The following is a 16,550-nucleotide window of genomic DNA, read 5'->3' as shown; positions in this document are numbered from 1 at the left end:
ATGAAAAAATATTTGTACAACAGATTTTTATACAATATATTGGCTGTAATCTACAAAGGTAACAATCACAATGTTACATTTTACTTTCAAATAGGGGCATATAGGATATCTGATGACAGCCTGAGAGTGTATTTATCATTTTATAGATACCGGCGGGCAAAACAATAGTATTTTCTATCATTTTTCATTAAATATGTGGACTGGTTTGGAATGTTCTTTCCTTTCTTAGCAAAGAGGTCTTGCTGACAAAGTTGGGCTTGTTTTTTCACCTTTAGAAGATTCTCAGTTATTCTTCCTAATCTTACTATCTAAAGTAAGCTTTTACTAAATACTGGTAATTGAGAATTGTTTTCCAAGTACTTTCTTCCCAGCAAAAATAAAATCAGAAAATTGAAACCCCAAATTGAACATTCCTGATTAAGCACACAGGTCTCATACGCTAAGAACAATTACCACTGGCACAGAAGCGTTCCCTTCAGTAGAAACTCACCAAGCCTCACTCTCCTGTTGTGCGACTTGGCCTGGTTAAATTAATGATGCCCCAACTTAATAATGCTCCATGTTTGGGGGTTTGTTTAATTCCTTTTAAGGGCCAATTCATATAAATGCTCACCTTCATGAACCCCTCGCTTTTCAACTTGTGAAGCTTGGAGGCAGCATTGTGAAGACGTTTCCTCTGAGAATTCAAAACTGAATCCATCACCTGCCACCACGTGCGGCAATTCAAGAAAAAGGCCAAACCAACAATACAGGTCACCGTTATAAGAATAACATTCACTGTCATGTTGGCTGATTCCACATTAAAAATTGCCAACAGGGCAATTGCAGAAACAACGCAAGACAAGATGAACAGGAAAATCACAAAGGATGGGAGGCAGCAAGTTTTCTTCCATTTCTTTTTACCTAGGAAACAAGTATTGCTGTTAGAATTAATGTACAATGTAATGACAGGAGAGTGCAAAAATCTATTAACTTGCATACTTTTCATAAAAGACTAACTGGAACAAAAGCTTACTGCTGTGTTACCACCCAATCACAAACCAATGGGAAGAAATTAACTATTATTTGCTAAAATTATTGGAAACTATGAAGAAGAGATATTCCTTTAATCTTCAGTTTATTTCCATCATTTCAAGAAATCCATACTGAATGGAAATTGCAATTTTGTATCAGTGTTATCACCCCTTTTGTGGAATCTCTTTGTAAAGTGTATTTATGTAAATAAATCGTAGGAAAACAGTACGGGAACTACTCAGTTTTAAACTGGAACCTGGTACTTACATAATCTACTAGTAATGGTACCACTGAAGAACTAAAGCAAAACTGCAAGCTGCAACCTGAGGCCATCCTTTCTTGCATGCTAAAACACACACAGACAGGAGAACTGCAGCAAATACAGTTTGGACAGATCACAAGGGCCCCAGAAGAGAATACAAAGCTCCTGACTTCAAGTGTACTGATAAGAAAGAAGGAAATACTGCAGTTGGAGCTTAGCATAGCTAAACCAGTGACCAAAGAAACAGCATTTTCCAAAGCAGCCATATCTGCCTTTAGGACCTGTACACATCCAGTGGTGTACATCTAAAAGACTGGTATCTTCTGTACACATTTGTTGATAAACAAAGAACAGAACAGCAATGATCTAAAGCAAAACTATGACAGCTAAAAAACAGTATTTCAACTAGAGGAAAAAAAATCCAATTTTAAATATGTTAAATAGAAAGAATATCCAAGGTTTATATGCGGCCCATATTATTCTATACACTGAGATATGAGCTGCAAAAGTTTTTAACATTGCTGACATACGTGACTCATAGGATTGTGCTGCAGGACAAAGCAAGAGAAGTGCATAATGACAGAAGTGAGGGGCAAGAAACAAAGGGTAACAGCTCAGATATAATTAGATTCTGTTCTAGATGTAATCAGAAATATAAGCATCCTTTTATTAGAAAGAGATAGAACTGCATTAGAGAGACACTTAAGAATCATGAACAATGAAATGACAATTGAAAAAGGCTTGTCTGCAAGTTTACAGACATAATTTAAAAAAAACTTAAGATACAGAAAGCTAAAACTAAACCCTATGGAACGCCTGTGAACATCTAGAGATAATAAGCCTATGATCCTAGACCTGTAAAGAACTGGAGAAAAGGAAAGAATGTGCAAAATCACCAAATAGATAAAATTTTAAAAATCAATTAGATATTTAGGCAGAGGATAGGAAGGCAACAGAGCCAAAGATGAGAAGACAATGTAAGATTACAAATGAAAGGGAAAAGATGATTACTGAAAATAATCACAAGAAGTCAGCAGTACACTGCCATTCCCAAGACAACTTCAGGAGAAATTACAGCATCAAGAAGGCTGTTCCACTGAGGTTAAGGAGAGGGACAGCAGAATCTAACATGGAAAAAAAAGGGTGAAAAATTCCACACATCCCTTTCATAAAGAACACTTAGTGAATTTGAAAAAGAACATTGAAGAGTAAGTTGTGCTCAGCACACAGCTGAACACAGCACGTTTTTTCCAGCCTCTGCAGGACAGAAGAATCTAAACATTTCACTTTGTGAGAGGTGACAGATTCCTCAATTTGTGGACAAAAGCAAATGAGAAGTAACTGACACAGACTAAACTTAAAGTTCAAGTAAGTCCTCAATTAACTGGAAGTTAAGCTCCTTAACTTTTCATGATATCATACTCTACTCTGCATATTTATTTTTCTAGAAATCTACAGATGAAACAGAATAAAAAAGCTTCTTCTGTTTGGATCAAGCCGGTACATTTCATCCCATCTTACTAGCACTGATCACAGCAATGCATAGGATTGGACCAACACGTTATACACATTTATTATTTCCAAGAATAAGTAGTGGTCACTCATAAAAGCTCTAAATTAAAATCTACTACACTAAACAAATCCCTCTTAGCAATACACAGAAACATACATCTCCCTTTATCTGACTCAGACACAATGATTTAATTGCTATGGAAATATGCTGCATCTATAAGGATGTAATGTAAATATACATTTCCACTGACATTTCTGAATACTATACTTCACAGGAGATATTCCTTTATTATATTAATAAAATCAAGATTAGCAAATAAAATGGGGAATTTTTTTCTCTTCCAAACAAAGACTTTCCCCTTCTCTATGAATTTCTGCACAGCTACTTCTAAAAAGAGCTTATAATGCAAAAAACAGAAGCCCTGGTAACAGTGCACTGAAATGGAATAATCGGAAATGTCATTCAGGTAAAAAAAAAAAACCTTGTGTATCTTCTGTCTTGAAAACTCGAAATAGCCTTGTTGCTAGGAAACCAAATTCCCTTTCACACGCATCAGAGAGGGTAGCAATCATCTCAGCCAGTGAAGTCTCTCCACCTACACTGGATAGTCTGTTGTAGTCCGTAAACAAAAATCTGAAAGAGAAAAAAACAAGTATTTTGTATACTTCAGAAAGCTTTAAATATTTTCTGGCAACTAAAACAAAGTCTTGCTGCATCTCTGTAGTTAAAAGTTTTTTTAAGTGGTATAAAATGTAAAACACTTACAATATTTAATTTTTTTAAAAATCTACATGGAATTTAACTACTTCTCCATTTATCAACTTCTTCTTTGCCCCACTTCCTATTCTAAAACTTGACTTCTTAAAAAGATAAAAATGGTCACATCACTAATAGTACCTCAGATGACAGAAAAACCATGAAAATATCTTTATGATGCCAAAACGTAATATTGACAAGACTTTTTAAAACTGCATTCTGATCTATTTTTAAATATTTATAGAAGATGAAAAAAATTTCAGAAACACAAGAACACATGAAAGCACCATGAGGCTAAAATAGAAGTCTTTAAACAATAGAAGTAAATGAAATTTTAAAACACACAGCATAAATTTTCTTGTTTTCAGGTAAACCAGAAGCTTTGAACTGTCTGATGCTTTACTAACAGGGAGGAAAAAAACCCCCAAACCTTAAGAGAAGTAATCAGTGAAACAACTGATTGTTGTCATTAAACGTACATAACACACAATAAGCTATACCAGAAAATTCTTATTTTGTCTGGTACGAATTTTCATTAGTACAATAGCCAAAATCTCTAATTCTGAAAAGTACTAACTTTCACCAACTTTGGCAGGTTAGTAGTGTTTTCAAGAAAAACTATCTTTTTCACACTGTAAAGCTTATGATCTTCTAAAGCTACTGCTTTTCAAACGGGAGTCTCAACAACTTTTCACATGAAGTTAAATGTGCACATTAATATGCACAGTTGAGAAGTATCAGAGTGAGCCTGACTGATTCATTCAAGATTAAATAAAGGAAATAACTAACCTGACAGGCAAAGCTTTAGTGGTTTGCTCTGGTAATTCTGGTGGGTTCACAAACATGAGTTTGAGAAGCAACTCTAAATATCCAACATGTCTTGCCAACCTTGTACTTAACACCCAGGCCCAGTTCCATCTCTCCCCTTCTCTCCGGCCACCAAAGTAAATTACAGCTAAAATATTAAAAATTAAAAGGATGTTATGGTTTTATTTTAGCCAACATTCACAACTGAAAGAATCATGAAGTTTGAACAGATAAAGCATGGAGTTCTGTAAAAAAAGTTAATGAACTTTTAGCAGTTAGGCTAAAACTGAGAATGGTAAAAGTAACACAATGAAATTAATGAACAAAATTCTTCTTTGTTCTCAAGAATGCCCTCTCACAAATCACATGCAAAACACAAGAAAAGGGTCCAAAGAGGTCTTATTGTCTACAAAACCATTTAGCATTTTTTCTGAATGGCAAAGTATATCTATAAAGCAATACTTAATTCTAAAAATAGATAAAAACCTTCACAAATTCCATATAAGACTTACTGAAGAAAATGTAGAGAACAGCTAAAAGGCTGAGTGACACTGCTATTCCAAGCTTTGCATCCACTGTGAAAGCAAGCAATAAACCCAAACCTCCACACAGCAAAAGCGTGAGGAATACAATAAGCCAGGAGAACTGAAACAGAGGTTCAATCTGCTGTCCTGCAAAGGTCTTCATTTCATCTAAAACAAAAAGATAAAGACCAGTTAACATGTGAAGTCACTCAAAACCAGATCATTTTTGAAAAAAAACTTTTTCAGCAGACTGTATAACTTACCCCGATTATTGATCCAAAAAAGATAATGATATTCGAATTTTTCTTCAAGCATTAGTGCAAAACCCTAAGTTTTCATCTATGCAACGAATGAAAACATTAAATGCACAATACTCACACTGTTTGCTGCAGATTTTCTACTTTTGAAAGCATATTAAAAGTCATGCCATTTCCTATTCTCCTTCAAAAGTGTGAAATGTATTTCACGACACCAAGAAAAATAAATCCACCATCCCCCATCCAAACCCCAAAATCTCAATCACTGAAACATGGACTGTGTTCCTCAAGTAGTCAGATATAACAGTACAATGTGAAGGCTGCAGTATTATTTCTGTTTGTTGATTCTTATCTACTAAAAGAGGAGTTCCTGAAGGAACTTACTTAGGTTCTAGGGAATCAGAAGTAATAGATACACAACCCAGAATAAAAACAGGAAAGAGGAACAGGAAGAAAACACTGAGAAAGTGTTTTAGAAGTTTAAGAGCTCATCAGCAATAAATGTCACAGTCAAAATACATATGCTTTTTGTTTGACATAGAACAGGAGGTGAAAAAAACGAATGCAGAATCCCATTTTGGCAAATACAGAAATCACAGAAAGTAAGAAACACCAAGACTGGCAGAAGTATTTTGAATTATACTGAAACATCTCAGAAAAACATCCTTTATAAGAAAATACTAAAACTACATAAGATGCCTATTTCCACCAGGAAAAATATTGACTTATTTCATATACTGCATTTGCCTTCCTCTGTCATTTCAGAAAGTTCAAAATACTCAAAGTAAGAAAGAGGAAAGGGGAAGAAAACTAGATGCAAAGAAAATACACTACAGAGAATAAAATATTAACAGCCTGAAAATTGTTCTCAAGCATTAAAAAGACACATAGGATGCACAATACATAAATACTGCAGCAGAAGAGTTCTGAACCTGATCTGACACACAAACAGGCCCAGCAAGGCATATTTTGGCAGCCAGACTTCCTCCAGTACCTAAAGGGTAGATCCACTGCTGCAGGAAACTCACAGGAAAATAGGCAGCAGCACTTAAAGACTGTCTTGGCATTGTATAAATGAACAAAGCAATCTATGCACGAACTGACCACAGTAAAATTCGAATCCTTTTGTCATAGAAACAGAGACCAGATACAACATTACATGGACTAACAACCCCCACAAAAACTAGTAACTCCCATGTGATGCTTTTCATAAATAGACTGGAAGTACTGAAAAGACTAAATCAAGTTTTTACCTTCCAGTTTCTTAAGCAGGAAAGATTTTCCACTTCCCCACTGTGCATACAAGCCTACACAGATGGGTGGCTGCATGGTTGGCTCACTCAGAATATCAGCCAAAGCGCTGCTGTACAGATCATACCCCAGCATGTCACCATCAGATTCCGTGGGAGACAGGTGTCCTGCAACACAAATACTGTGCTACACAACTTTGCTCTAAGAAAGCTCTTCAGTATGATAATTTTCATACATAAAGTCACGACACATTCACCCGTAGTTGTATATATACTCCTGCCATATAACAGCTCTTATTATTTGCACATTCCTATTCAAAGGAATTTTAAATCATCCACATAATTGATACATAATTATCACAACTATTAGAGCCTACTACAAACTCAACATCCCAAACCACAGGAAGTCCAAGGAAGTAATTCCTACACAAGCAAGATCCAAATAAAAACTAAGTGATCAACAGAAGTCACATAGTATCCAACATCTAAAGCCAAAATAAATGGTATATTTGACCTTTGCCAGGCTTTTAGAGTGATGGGTTCTTTTGCCAACTGATTATTTTTAAGCCTTCTTCCCATTAGGTGCAACGTTAAAAAACCTGTAGCCACTTTTCAATACATAACTGAATAAACTGGATTCTCAATATATGAGTGATTAAAAAAAAGAAATACTTACTGGCACCAAATATCTGTGTCAAAATACTCTTCTGGTGGCTACAGTCAATATTGTAAGGGGTTTCTCCTGTTTTGTTGGGTCTATAAAGCAATCGACCATCTTTTGGATTTCTTAAGAGTAATTCAGCAAGTTTACGGCTTCTTCCACGAATAGCAATGTGAAGTGGAGTATCTCCTTTCTGCAATTAAGTGAAAACTAGTAATATCTACCATGAATTCCTAGGATTATGGACAGACCATATGTTCAGCACAGTTTCACATGCATTATTTCCTTGAAATAAATCTTAAGGCATTCTCAAAAGCATCAGTCCCTTACAGTAAGCAGCTTCCCCTTGAAAAAGCATTACAAATGTTTCAGAGAAGACATGTGAAAAAGCAGTTTTAGAATGCTAAACCTCAGACACTGCCTTCTTTCTTAAATGCTTATATTAATATTTTAAAGTTCATGGAAACTGTAGTCTCGATGTAAAAACAAATGTCTACTGGCAAACTCAAGAGACTTGTTTGGAACAAGAGACACTGCTTGTTAGAATTGTTTCAATGTCTGCTCAGACTTCTCAAAAAAACATCCCAGTAAAAGCTTTCTTATTGCATCAAATCAACATTATTACTTACTTGCCCTAAATAAATTAGTAAGATATTAAAAAAGCATCACATAAATGTTCCTATAATTAAAAGATTTGTGGTCAAAGTAGGTAATGCATAAGAAGACAGCAATAACCAGTTTATTTGTCCTTGGCATCCTTTAATTTAATGTCTAATAATCAAAAACTAACATTAGTGACAAATAACAACCATTCTCTATACTCTTCTTCAAGTGTATTAAGAATTAGTTGTCTTATCCATGAAATTTTTATTTCTCACCTGGATTTTTTTTTCAAGTTACTAAGAGCACCCTAATACAAAACAAAACAAAACCCAACAATATATTAATGGTGGAAACAAATTTACACTTAAGTATTCTCAACTATTTAATTATTAAACATATGGGAGACTAAGCATGTAAGTATTATGGTCTATTTAATTATTAAGCATATGGGAAACTCTCTATATTAGCTGCAAAAATCCTGCTGCAAAACTAAAATGATTAAATATAGTGAAGTAAACAAACAATGCTCTTTACCTTGTCTACAGCAGAGACCTTAGCTCCTTTATCCAGAAGAAGCTCTACTATTTCAATATTTCTCATCTTGGTTGCCTTTATAAGCGGTGTTTCTCCATCCTAAAATGAAATTGTAGGACTAATATAAAGATCTCTGTATACCCAAAACCATGAAAAAAATAGTTTGGGAAACAAATTAAATTCAAAACTTTTAAGATGATCTTAATTAAACATGCTACTGTGTAAGTAGCAATACTTTAGCACCTATGTTTGTGAAAAAGTATCCCAGACCCAGTTTTCTAGATTGATTGTAATCAAAGAACAAAATACACTTCTGTCAGTAACAGTGTCAAATAGAGAAAGACAAAATTCAGATATAATACAAGATATTTGAAGAGACTTCAATGCTGTGCCAACTACTTCCTCTTTTTTTTTCCTTACTGCTGCACAGGCCTGAAGTCATATCAGAAACCTCTTTCCTCAGTTTCCAGCAGCACCTGCTCTTTACTCCTTACTGCTGGTCATGTCAGTGATGCTGAGATAAAGAATCCAAATGTTCCCTGCTACCAAGGATTTAATAGCAAATCATATTTATCAACAAGGGAACATTACTATTGCTGAGAATCCTCATTTCAGAATTTTTTTTTAACAGTGTGCAAGGTACCAACAGTCCACAAAAACTGAATTTAGTATGATCTTCACATCACATAGGAGTTGAGAAAAGAACAGATATTAAAAAAAGCAATTCAATTAAAATTCTAATTGTTACCTTAGTACACGTCTCAGTATCAGGATTGCATTGCAAGATATCCCTCACCATTGTAGCATTTCCTTTCTCAACTGCCCAATATAAAGCAGTTTTATTATCCTAAAAAAGAAGAGTATTAAACATTAACAGTGTTTTCATTCAGCTGGATTAATTTCAAAAACTGCATGTAAAGTACAACCACTATATATTGAAAACAGCATATAACACAGCAATTTTTAGCACAACTCAAGGCAAAGGGAAAGGTCAGCAAACCTAACTGGCACAACAATAGAATTTAGGGGGGAGGATGAAAACCTGGCTAGGGAATATGAATCGATTTTGGAAACCTTTGTGAAATATATTAACAGCTTTAGCAATCCAAGCAGACTGAACCTTTCTTGAAAAAGCTTCCAAAACTACATGTAAGTATTCAGTTCTAACTCAAATACAGAAATTACCTAATGAAATAAAACAACTTTTTTTTTCAGAAGCCCTGCAAGCTGGAAAGCTGTAAAAGCAGACGGACAAGAAAGTCAACACAAAAAACCAGAATGCTGAACAGCCAGGTATCTTATCAATAAACCTGGGGGATGGTTCATAGCTGCAAATCTGCTTCTGTCATCCTTATTTCCCCCCACTGATGTGTGCTATCCCAGAAAGTCTTCACATCTGCAATCACTTTGCAGCCTAGTGACTGACTCTTTCTGTTTGATGCACATTTGTGTGGAGACATTTAAGAAAAGCCTCTGAATGCACACCTGCTTCTAAGCATAGCAATGTCAAAGTGCCCCTAGCACTTCTACCTCGCTTGCTTCTTTCATTTGCAGCTCTTTCTCTTCCACTCTTAGGCTTCACAGCAAACTGAGTTTAAAGCTTTCCTCAGCAGTTTAACAGGCCTGGTCACTAGGATTTCTTTCCTCTCCAATCACTTGGGTTTCATCTTCTCTGTCCTTCAGTGAGCTGGTTTCCAAGGCATCAGCCTGAGCTGTAGATCAGCTACACAGCCAGGAACAGGTCTGCCAGGTGGTCCCAGCTGGGTCCTTCCCCCTCCCAGAAGGGCTAAGGAAAACACCACCTGAGCCCTCACCTGCCTGGGCACTCACTCTCAAGAGCCCTACAGTCATATTTTATCTGCTGAAGGTATCCGCTGGCTAATAAGAATGAATGATCAGCAAGGAACACCGCTGCTGGAAGGCTGGACAAGGCTCAGCAATCTTTCTGAAACATCACAAATTTGGGCAGTCAGCACATCTCCCCAGAACAGGTCTGGCTGGCAGGCAGGTGCTGCAATGCCAGACAGCAGGGAAGTTACTCCCAGCAGGGAAGTAGTGCTCATCTCCAGTTTTGATACTGCTGGTCCTAAACTATGATCTGAAGTGCAAAGCTAGAACCTTCCTCTGATGGTACTGACTCCTGCTGTGCCTCCTGTAAGGCCACAGAAGTATTCCACAGATCAACCACTGCAAATTGCTAGTCAGGCAACCTCACACTGCCAGAAGTCACAAGCTTCCCTGCTACCTAAGAGGTTGCATTCTCTTGCTGGTTCTGTATTGCCTCAGTCACATCAAGATGTTGAAAAGCTTCAGCTTTTCAGACCTATGTCAGCAAGAAAGCTCAGACACACGGCTTGCCAATGGCAGGTTAGAGGAAGAGATCCAAATGCTACTTTTACTTAAAAATAAGAACTTGTTGGCTTCTCAGAGAGGCTCTGCACCAGGAGCAGGCACTGACCCTTTGCAGCTCTCATTGCCTTGTTAGTTTTGTGTTCAAACTTGGGAGAACATGTGTGCCGACAAAGCAGAGTGATTTAAATAGCTTCAAGCAAAAGAAAACAAGTTGAATGTAATAATAAAAACAAGTACCATGCTGAGTAAGAGAGCTTCCACTGGAAGAGTAAAAATAAAACCTTAATCGAAGGACAGAAAAGAAAGAAGGGGTAGGTAGAAAACATGGAAATCACTGACAATGTTTAACAGAAAGCAACACAGAAAGTTAGTGAAGAAGACAAGAAACAACCAAGCACAGTGACAACCACTGTGACAACAGATATAATCTCAGGTGCATCACATTTCATTGGTATTATATTTAAAGTATTACTAAAATCATTGTATTAACTGTCTTCAAAGTATGTCATTATTTTAAATCTGTTCAGTAGTGCAGATGAAGTAAACGCAGTTTACAACTTTTGCTTTTCAACAATTATACAAATTAACTGAAAAAACTGTGTTTAACAAGCCATCATAATTACATGCACCTTATATCTTAAAACCTGCCCAGCAATGTGATGTATTTTACTGTTTGATGGAATTTGAGTTTCCTACAGAGCAGACAGACCAAATTTTAAAGCGCTGTTTTCAGGAACACAGTATAAACATTTGGCATTCAGGTTCACACCCTATTAAAGAAGAAGTCTAACATTTACTTACCTGACCTCTGATATCTATGTCAGCGTATTTATGGAGCAGGGCCCTCACAATTTCAACATGACCACCTCTAACAGCCCCAATCAACACTGTATCTCCACTCTAAAAAAATTGTGAAAGAATATTGAACAGGAATTATTATTATTTAGCAAAAAGAAGTGCAACAGAGAATGAATTACATACACTATACATATTTTACATTAATAATCTCCACTCATTAAAAAAAAAAAAAAAAATTATTTTTTGTATCTCTGAAAAAATGGGTATAAAATAGAAAAAATTCTGAACATTTTTTTTTCAAAGAGATGAAATTGTTCAGGAAAACAAACACTCTGAAATAGGTCTAGATTAAACCACTATTCTACAAGAATTCAGCATAAATTAATAATAAATATGAAAAAACCCCAGTTGTTTTCTATTCATAGGAAGACCAGTCATATTAATAAACTCCTTGGAATACTGTGTGTCCCCTTGAGACGTTTCACAGCTGACAAAAGCTCTTCAAGAATTTCGAATAAATTTATGCCTTTGTGCAGATTTGACTGCTATCTTGCTTACATACACTATGCTGTTATAAAGAAAAAAGCAAAAGACTGATTTCATCTCAGATCAAAAGAAAAAATATTTTGGTGTGTTAAATGGAGTTGTATACACATAAAAGTTACAGTTGTGTTCAAGGCTTCTGATTTTAACACACTTAAGTACATGCCAGAATTTCAGAAATTACCTTATACTCCTGAAATTGCCTAGTACTCCTTCTATGATGAAACAGGAAAAAAAAAATAAAAGTATAGCAAAATCACAGGTGTGGAGCTCAGAGAGCTCAGCAGTAGGAAATGTCCCATCAATCAGTCATTACATACTTGGCTGCAAACCAAGAAATTTTCTTTATCAAAACCTACTCTAGCATCTGAATCTAAGAGTATTCATTGTTAGGTGTATTTTTGGAATGCAGTCAGCTGTGGTGAAAGAGGTAGTTTATCCTTCCTAAAAGCACAGAAATGCAGACTGTTGTAGAACATTGTGACAGAAGAGGTGCTAAGAAGAATTGCAATGTATTTTCTTAAATATTTTTAAAGTTTTGCTTTGATATGTGCCTGAGGTCAAATTTGTTATTACATGCAACACTGTAGCTCAGTACACTGCCATCTAAGACATGCACTGACTCTTGAAATACAGGACAATGCATCCAAAAATCCTTTTAAATTTAAGAGGCAAATATTGGGAGGCTTTCCTCTATTCTCTGCAGTCCCAAGCAATCCAACTTAGGGATTCAGAATGCAGCCTCAAAAACTTATTACCACTCTGAACTAAGTTACTGACCTTGATAGAGGCATCTATGTTTAGGCATCTAACCAACTATAGCCTCAAGGCTGCAGTGCTTGACCTGTCTCTGACACTTCAGAAACACCTGACTATCAAGAGGGCACTGCAGACAGTCCAAAGCACCTGTATAAGCAACCAAATAAAATCCTGAGCTGCCAGCAAGCAGATTCACACTCTGGGCACTGCTCATGTCACATCTCTACTGAGTAACGCACATTACATTAGGTCAGGTACACAGTGCCACATTTACATCTCAACCCAGAGCTGAAGTCTTCCTCTCATATATGCAAGTTTTCTAGTAAAAAGTTACATTGTAAAAGATAAAGGTACATGCTGAATTAAATATTCTTTTTTGTAGAATCCATGGTTTACAGTTTTAATAGTACTACCCTGCCCCAAACCTACAGATTAGCTCAGTACTAGTCTTGTGTTACAGATACGACAAATGCCCTATGTTCTCAATTCAAGAATCTCAAAGAAAAAGAGCAGTTTCTGTGGTATTTACCACTTAACATACTTGTAAAATAGCAATACATAAAAATACCCCTAGATGGCAGAAAAATTAGAAAGCAAGAAAAATCACATATTTACAGATCTACATACACTGGTACTTAAACATATATTATCTATATATAAAATGACAATTATGATGAAAATTGACTCACTCTATCAGGAATGTTCACATAAGTTCCAGCATCAAGAAGATCCTGCACAATTTCAGTATGTCCCTCCTTTGACGCAATCATCAAAGCTGTATTTCCATCTTTATCTGTCAGGTTTACATTTGGGTTCCTTTTCAGTATTTCTTTTACGGAGTCAGTATAGCCACCCTTTACTGCTACAATAAGTGCAGTCATAGAATTCTTTAAATAAAACCAACAGATTTTATTGTACAGTGGATATATCATTATATCAGCAGTTCAAATAACAAGAGACCACTCACTGACATCACGCTCTTAATCATTCAAATGCTACTTCAGTTTTGTGTTTTAAAGTGCACCAAAAAACATGCTTTTTAAAAACAAAGACATAAACTAAGAGTAATAGTAGACAACACTTCAAATGCAAAAAGCGTAGTTCAGATCAGTTTATTCCATCTCCTGAATGCCACACATATGATAAAATAATTTTCTTGTCATAGTATTGTCAGAGCACCCAGGTCTACCAATACTGTTCACAAAGAGAATTTTTGAAAAACTTCAGAAATAATCATATGAATACCAAAAGTTTTCCTAATTTTCCACTTAACTTTTAATGGATTTTTTTTTTGACAAGCAATTTAAATGTAATCTGTTTTACTTAAAAACATTATGCAGCTGAAACTTCTGAAAAAATTTCAATTTCTGAAAAGGTTCAGTCACCATTATTATTTTCAAGAGATGCTTTGTATTTGATTTACTTTTCAAATAGCACTGAGGAATAAGCTATTTGATGTATCAGGCTTGGATACTGAATGAATTTTGATAGTGTTAACCTTCAGATAACAATTACCTAAATTAATTTATGTTCATTGAAATTTACACTTAAGATATCAGTGTGTCCACTGTCAATAAAACTCCCTAGCTACATCAGAGTTTTATTGAAAGGCACAAAGAAATTTCAGTAACTCTCACATGCAGTCTGCAAAGAGCTGGAAAGCAATACACTCCAACACCAACATTTCATCTTGTTTCATGTATTTCTTGGTATTTTTATTATTTAAAAAAAAAAAAAAAAAGCAGGACACACAGATGTACTTATCACTGGAAAATGCACAATTACTTACAGCTCCTTCTTGATCAACATCAGCTCCCATCTGCAGCAGGTATTTCACACACTCCAAATGACCTTTCCTTGCTGCCCAAACCAGTGGGGTGGTTCCATACTGAAAAAACATCCACAACATTTTATCATACTGCTCTCTGTATTTAGTATCCCATACGATCTAGCATTTACCCCATACTTTATTGCTTTAGTTTTTACAAAGACATAATTTGGTCTCGTGAATTAACACGAGCATTTGAAAAGACACTTCAATTTTTCTTCTCTAGATGGCAGCTGTAAGAATTCTTTTTCCATATAACCTAGCATAGCAAGGTCTCCAATAGCTCAGAAAATAGAAATATGCTCACAACATCTTGAGCACGCTATGGAAAAACCTCTTTCAAGAATAACAACTTACTCTAGCATACTAATTCTAATCTCATGGGCAAAATATAATAGCAAGTGCTTTTCTAATCAAGAACTCAAAGATTTCCTTTTAAAAGAAATTTATCAAACACTACAGAAATTAAATGTTACATAGGTATAGCTTACTTTGTCAGAGCAGTTCACTTTAGCTCCATGCTGCAGTAAGAGATGGACTATATCTGAGTGGCCCCGTCCTGCTGCCCAAATAATTGGATAAACACTGTATTGCTTAGAATTAAAAAACAAATAAATAATTATTGTCTTACATATTTTAATTATTTTACATCAACAAAACAAGTCTCAAGAGAAGTTAAATCCATAGAAGAATGAATATACAGAAATAAATCCAACTACATTATCAGTACTTGTTACCTAGTACATTGCCTAGATGCTATCTAGGAAGATGTCCACTCTTTTGAATCAGTTTTGATTCATAACTCTTTAAACAAGTGTCATAGGTTAGCAAGCATAGTCCCGGAAGGGATGTCCTTGCTAAGGGGTGCTTACAGTTTCCTCTGGGAACTGATAGAACCTATCAGCTGGCCAGTTTGAATATGGACAATTCTCTAAGCCACTTAAAGTTGTGATCACCTCTGTGATCCACATTTAAGAATAGACAAACTCCCCCTCCAAGCTCTCTCTCGTTTCCGGCGCTGGCACAGGTGGCTGCAGGCCCCGTGTGGGGGCCAGCGGGCCCGGCCCAGGCCCTGCTCGGGCCAGGCCAGGCCGGGCCACGGCCATCCTGGAGCCATGGACCTGTTCCAGCCGTGGAACCCCCCCCACTGCCTTGCCGTGGGCAGCCGGAGCGGCTCAGCTCTCCCCTCTCTCCACTGCGATAAGAAAAATTCAACATTCCAGCTGCAAAGCTGCAAGGCCAAGGTGAGATTAACCCTTTTATTGCTGTGAAGAGCTGAAAACCTGAGGGAAGAGAGAGAGGAGATGCTTAAAGCTGAAATTCTGTTGTGAAGCTATGATATATCAGAGTACCCTGTTGTAATTTCATGAAGATATGGGGGGTGGAGTGTTCAACTCGTGAGCAAAAGCACCTGCGCCGAGATAGGCAGATGCTGACGCAGCTGTAATTTCATGAGAAGTTTGGACAGGGAGAGATGAACCAGATGAGGACTTTTGCTCCAAACGGGAAAGGAGAAAACCTCAGTCCCTAGAGATGAACCAGATGAGGACTTTTGCTCCAGATGGGAAAGGAGAAACCTCAGTTCCTAGAGATGCTCCCAGAGATAGTCCTAACAATGAAGATGATGAAGACCCTTTGCTCCCAGGGAAGGAGAAGGGCCTCTGTTTTTGTTTCTGAAGGGCTCAACCTTAAAATTGTACCCCAAAAAACTTCAAGAGTGGACCCTCGAAAGCAGTTGCGGGAAAAGCTGCAAGTCGGGGGAAAGGACTCACACGCAGGCAGAGAGACTCCTCTTCCTAAATGGACTGAATAATATTTGCAAGTGGGCGGCTGTCTCGTTGTGATAATGTTTTCATAGCACGAGCAAGAAGAGACTTCTCTTTCTAAATGGACTGAACAAGGTTATTATGGAAGTGGTGAACAGACTGAACATCTTAAGGGTTGTCTTTTTACATTGTCGGTGGGAGAAGGGAGGAAGGTGGGGGGAGGAGGAGAGTTCTGAAGGTGGTATAATTTTTTTTTCCCTCTTTTAGGTCTGTTAATAAACTTCTTTATATTCTTTCAAGTTTGGTGCCTGCTTTGCATTTCT

At 36.5% G+C, this 16,550-nt stretch overlaps 1 protein-coding gene across 4 annotated transcripts in view; it reads right to left on the bottom strand.

The window, feature by feature from the left end:
* The window catches only part of KIDINS220 (kinase D interacting substrate 220), a 77,489-nt gene that overhangs the window by 45,256 nt on the left and 15,683 nt on the right, over positions 1-16,550 (bottom strand). For all 4 annotated transcript variants that reach the window (XM_042033060.1, XM_042033059.1, XM_042033061.1 and 1 more), the window contains 12 exons: positions 14,953-15,054; positions 14,423-14,521; positions 13,323-13,520; positions 11,335-11,433; positions 8,930-9,028; positions 8,182-8,280; positions 7,060-7,237; positions 6,387-6,551; positions 4,865-5,044; positions 4,335-4,500; positions 3,271-3,422; positions 614-903 (listed from right to left, as the gene is read on the bottom strand). In XM_042033060.1, coding sequence (XP_041888994.1) covers positions 614-903; positions 3,271-3,422; positions 4,335-4,500; positions 4,865-5,044; positions 6,387-6,551; positions 7,060-7,237; positions 8,182-8,280; positions 8,930-9,028; positions 11,335-11,433; positions 13,323-13,520; positions 14,423-14,521; positions 14,953-15,054 — 1,827 coding nt within the window. The remainder of the gene's footprint in view (positions 1-613; positions 904-3,270; positions 3,423-4,334; positions 4,501-4,864; positions 5,045-6,386; positions 6,552-7,059; positions 7,238-8,181; positions 8,281-8,929; positions 9,029-11,334; positions 11,434-13,322; positions 13,521-14,422; positions 14,522-14,952; positions 15,055-16,550) is intronic.

The sequence above is a fragment of the Corvus kubaryi genome, unplaced genomic scaffold (genome assembly GCF_017639235.1).
Source record: "Corvus kubaryi isolate FWS band 111438036 unplaced genomic scaffold, C.kubaryi_AGA036_p1.0 37354, whole genome shotgun sequence".
Classification (NCBI taxonomy): Eukaryota; Metazoa; Chordata; class Aves; order Passeriformes; family Corvidae; genus Corvus; species Corvus kubaryi.
The sequence above is the reverse complement of the archived record's forward strand: the minus strand, read 5'-3'. Positions and strand labels throughout refer to the sequence as shown.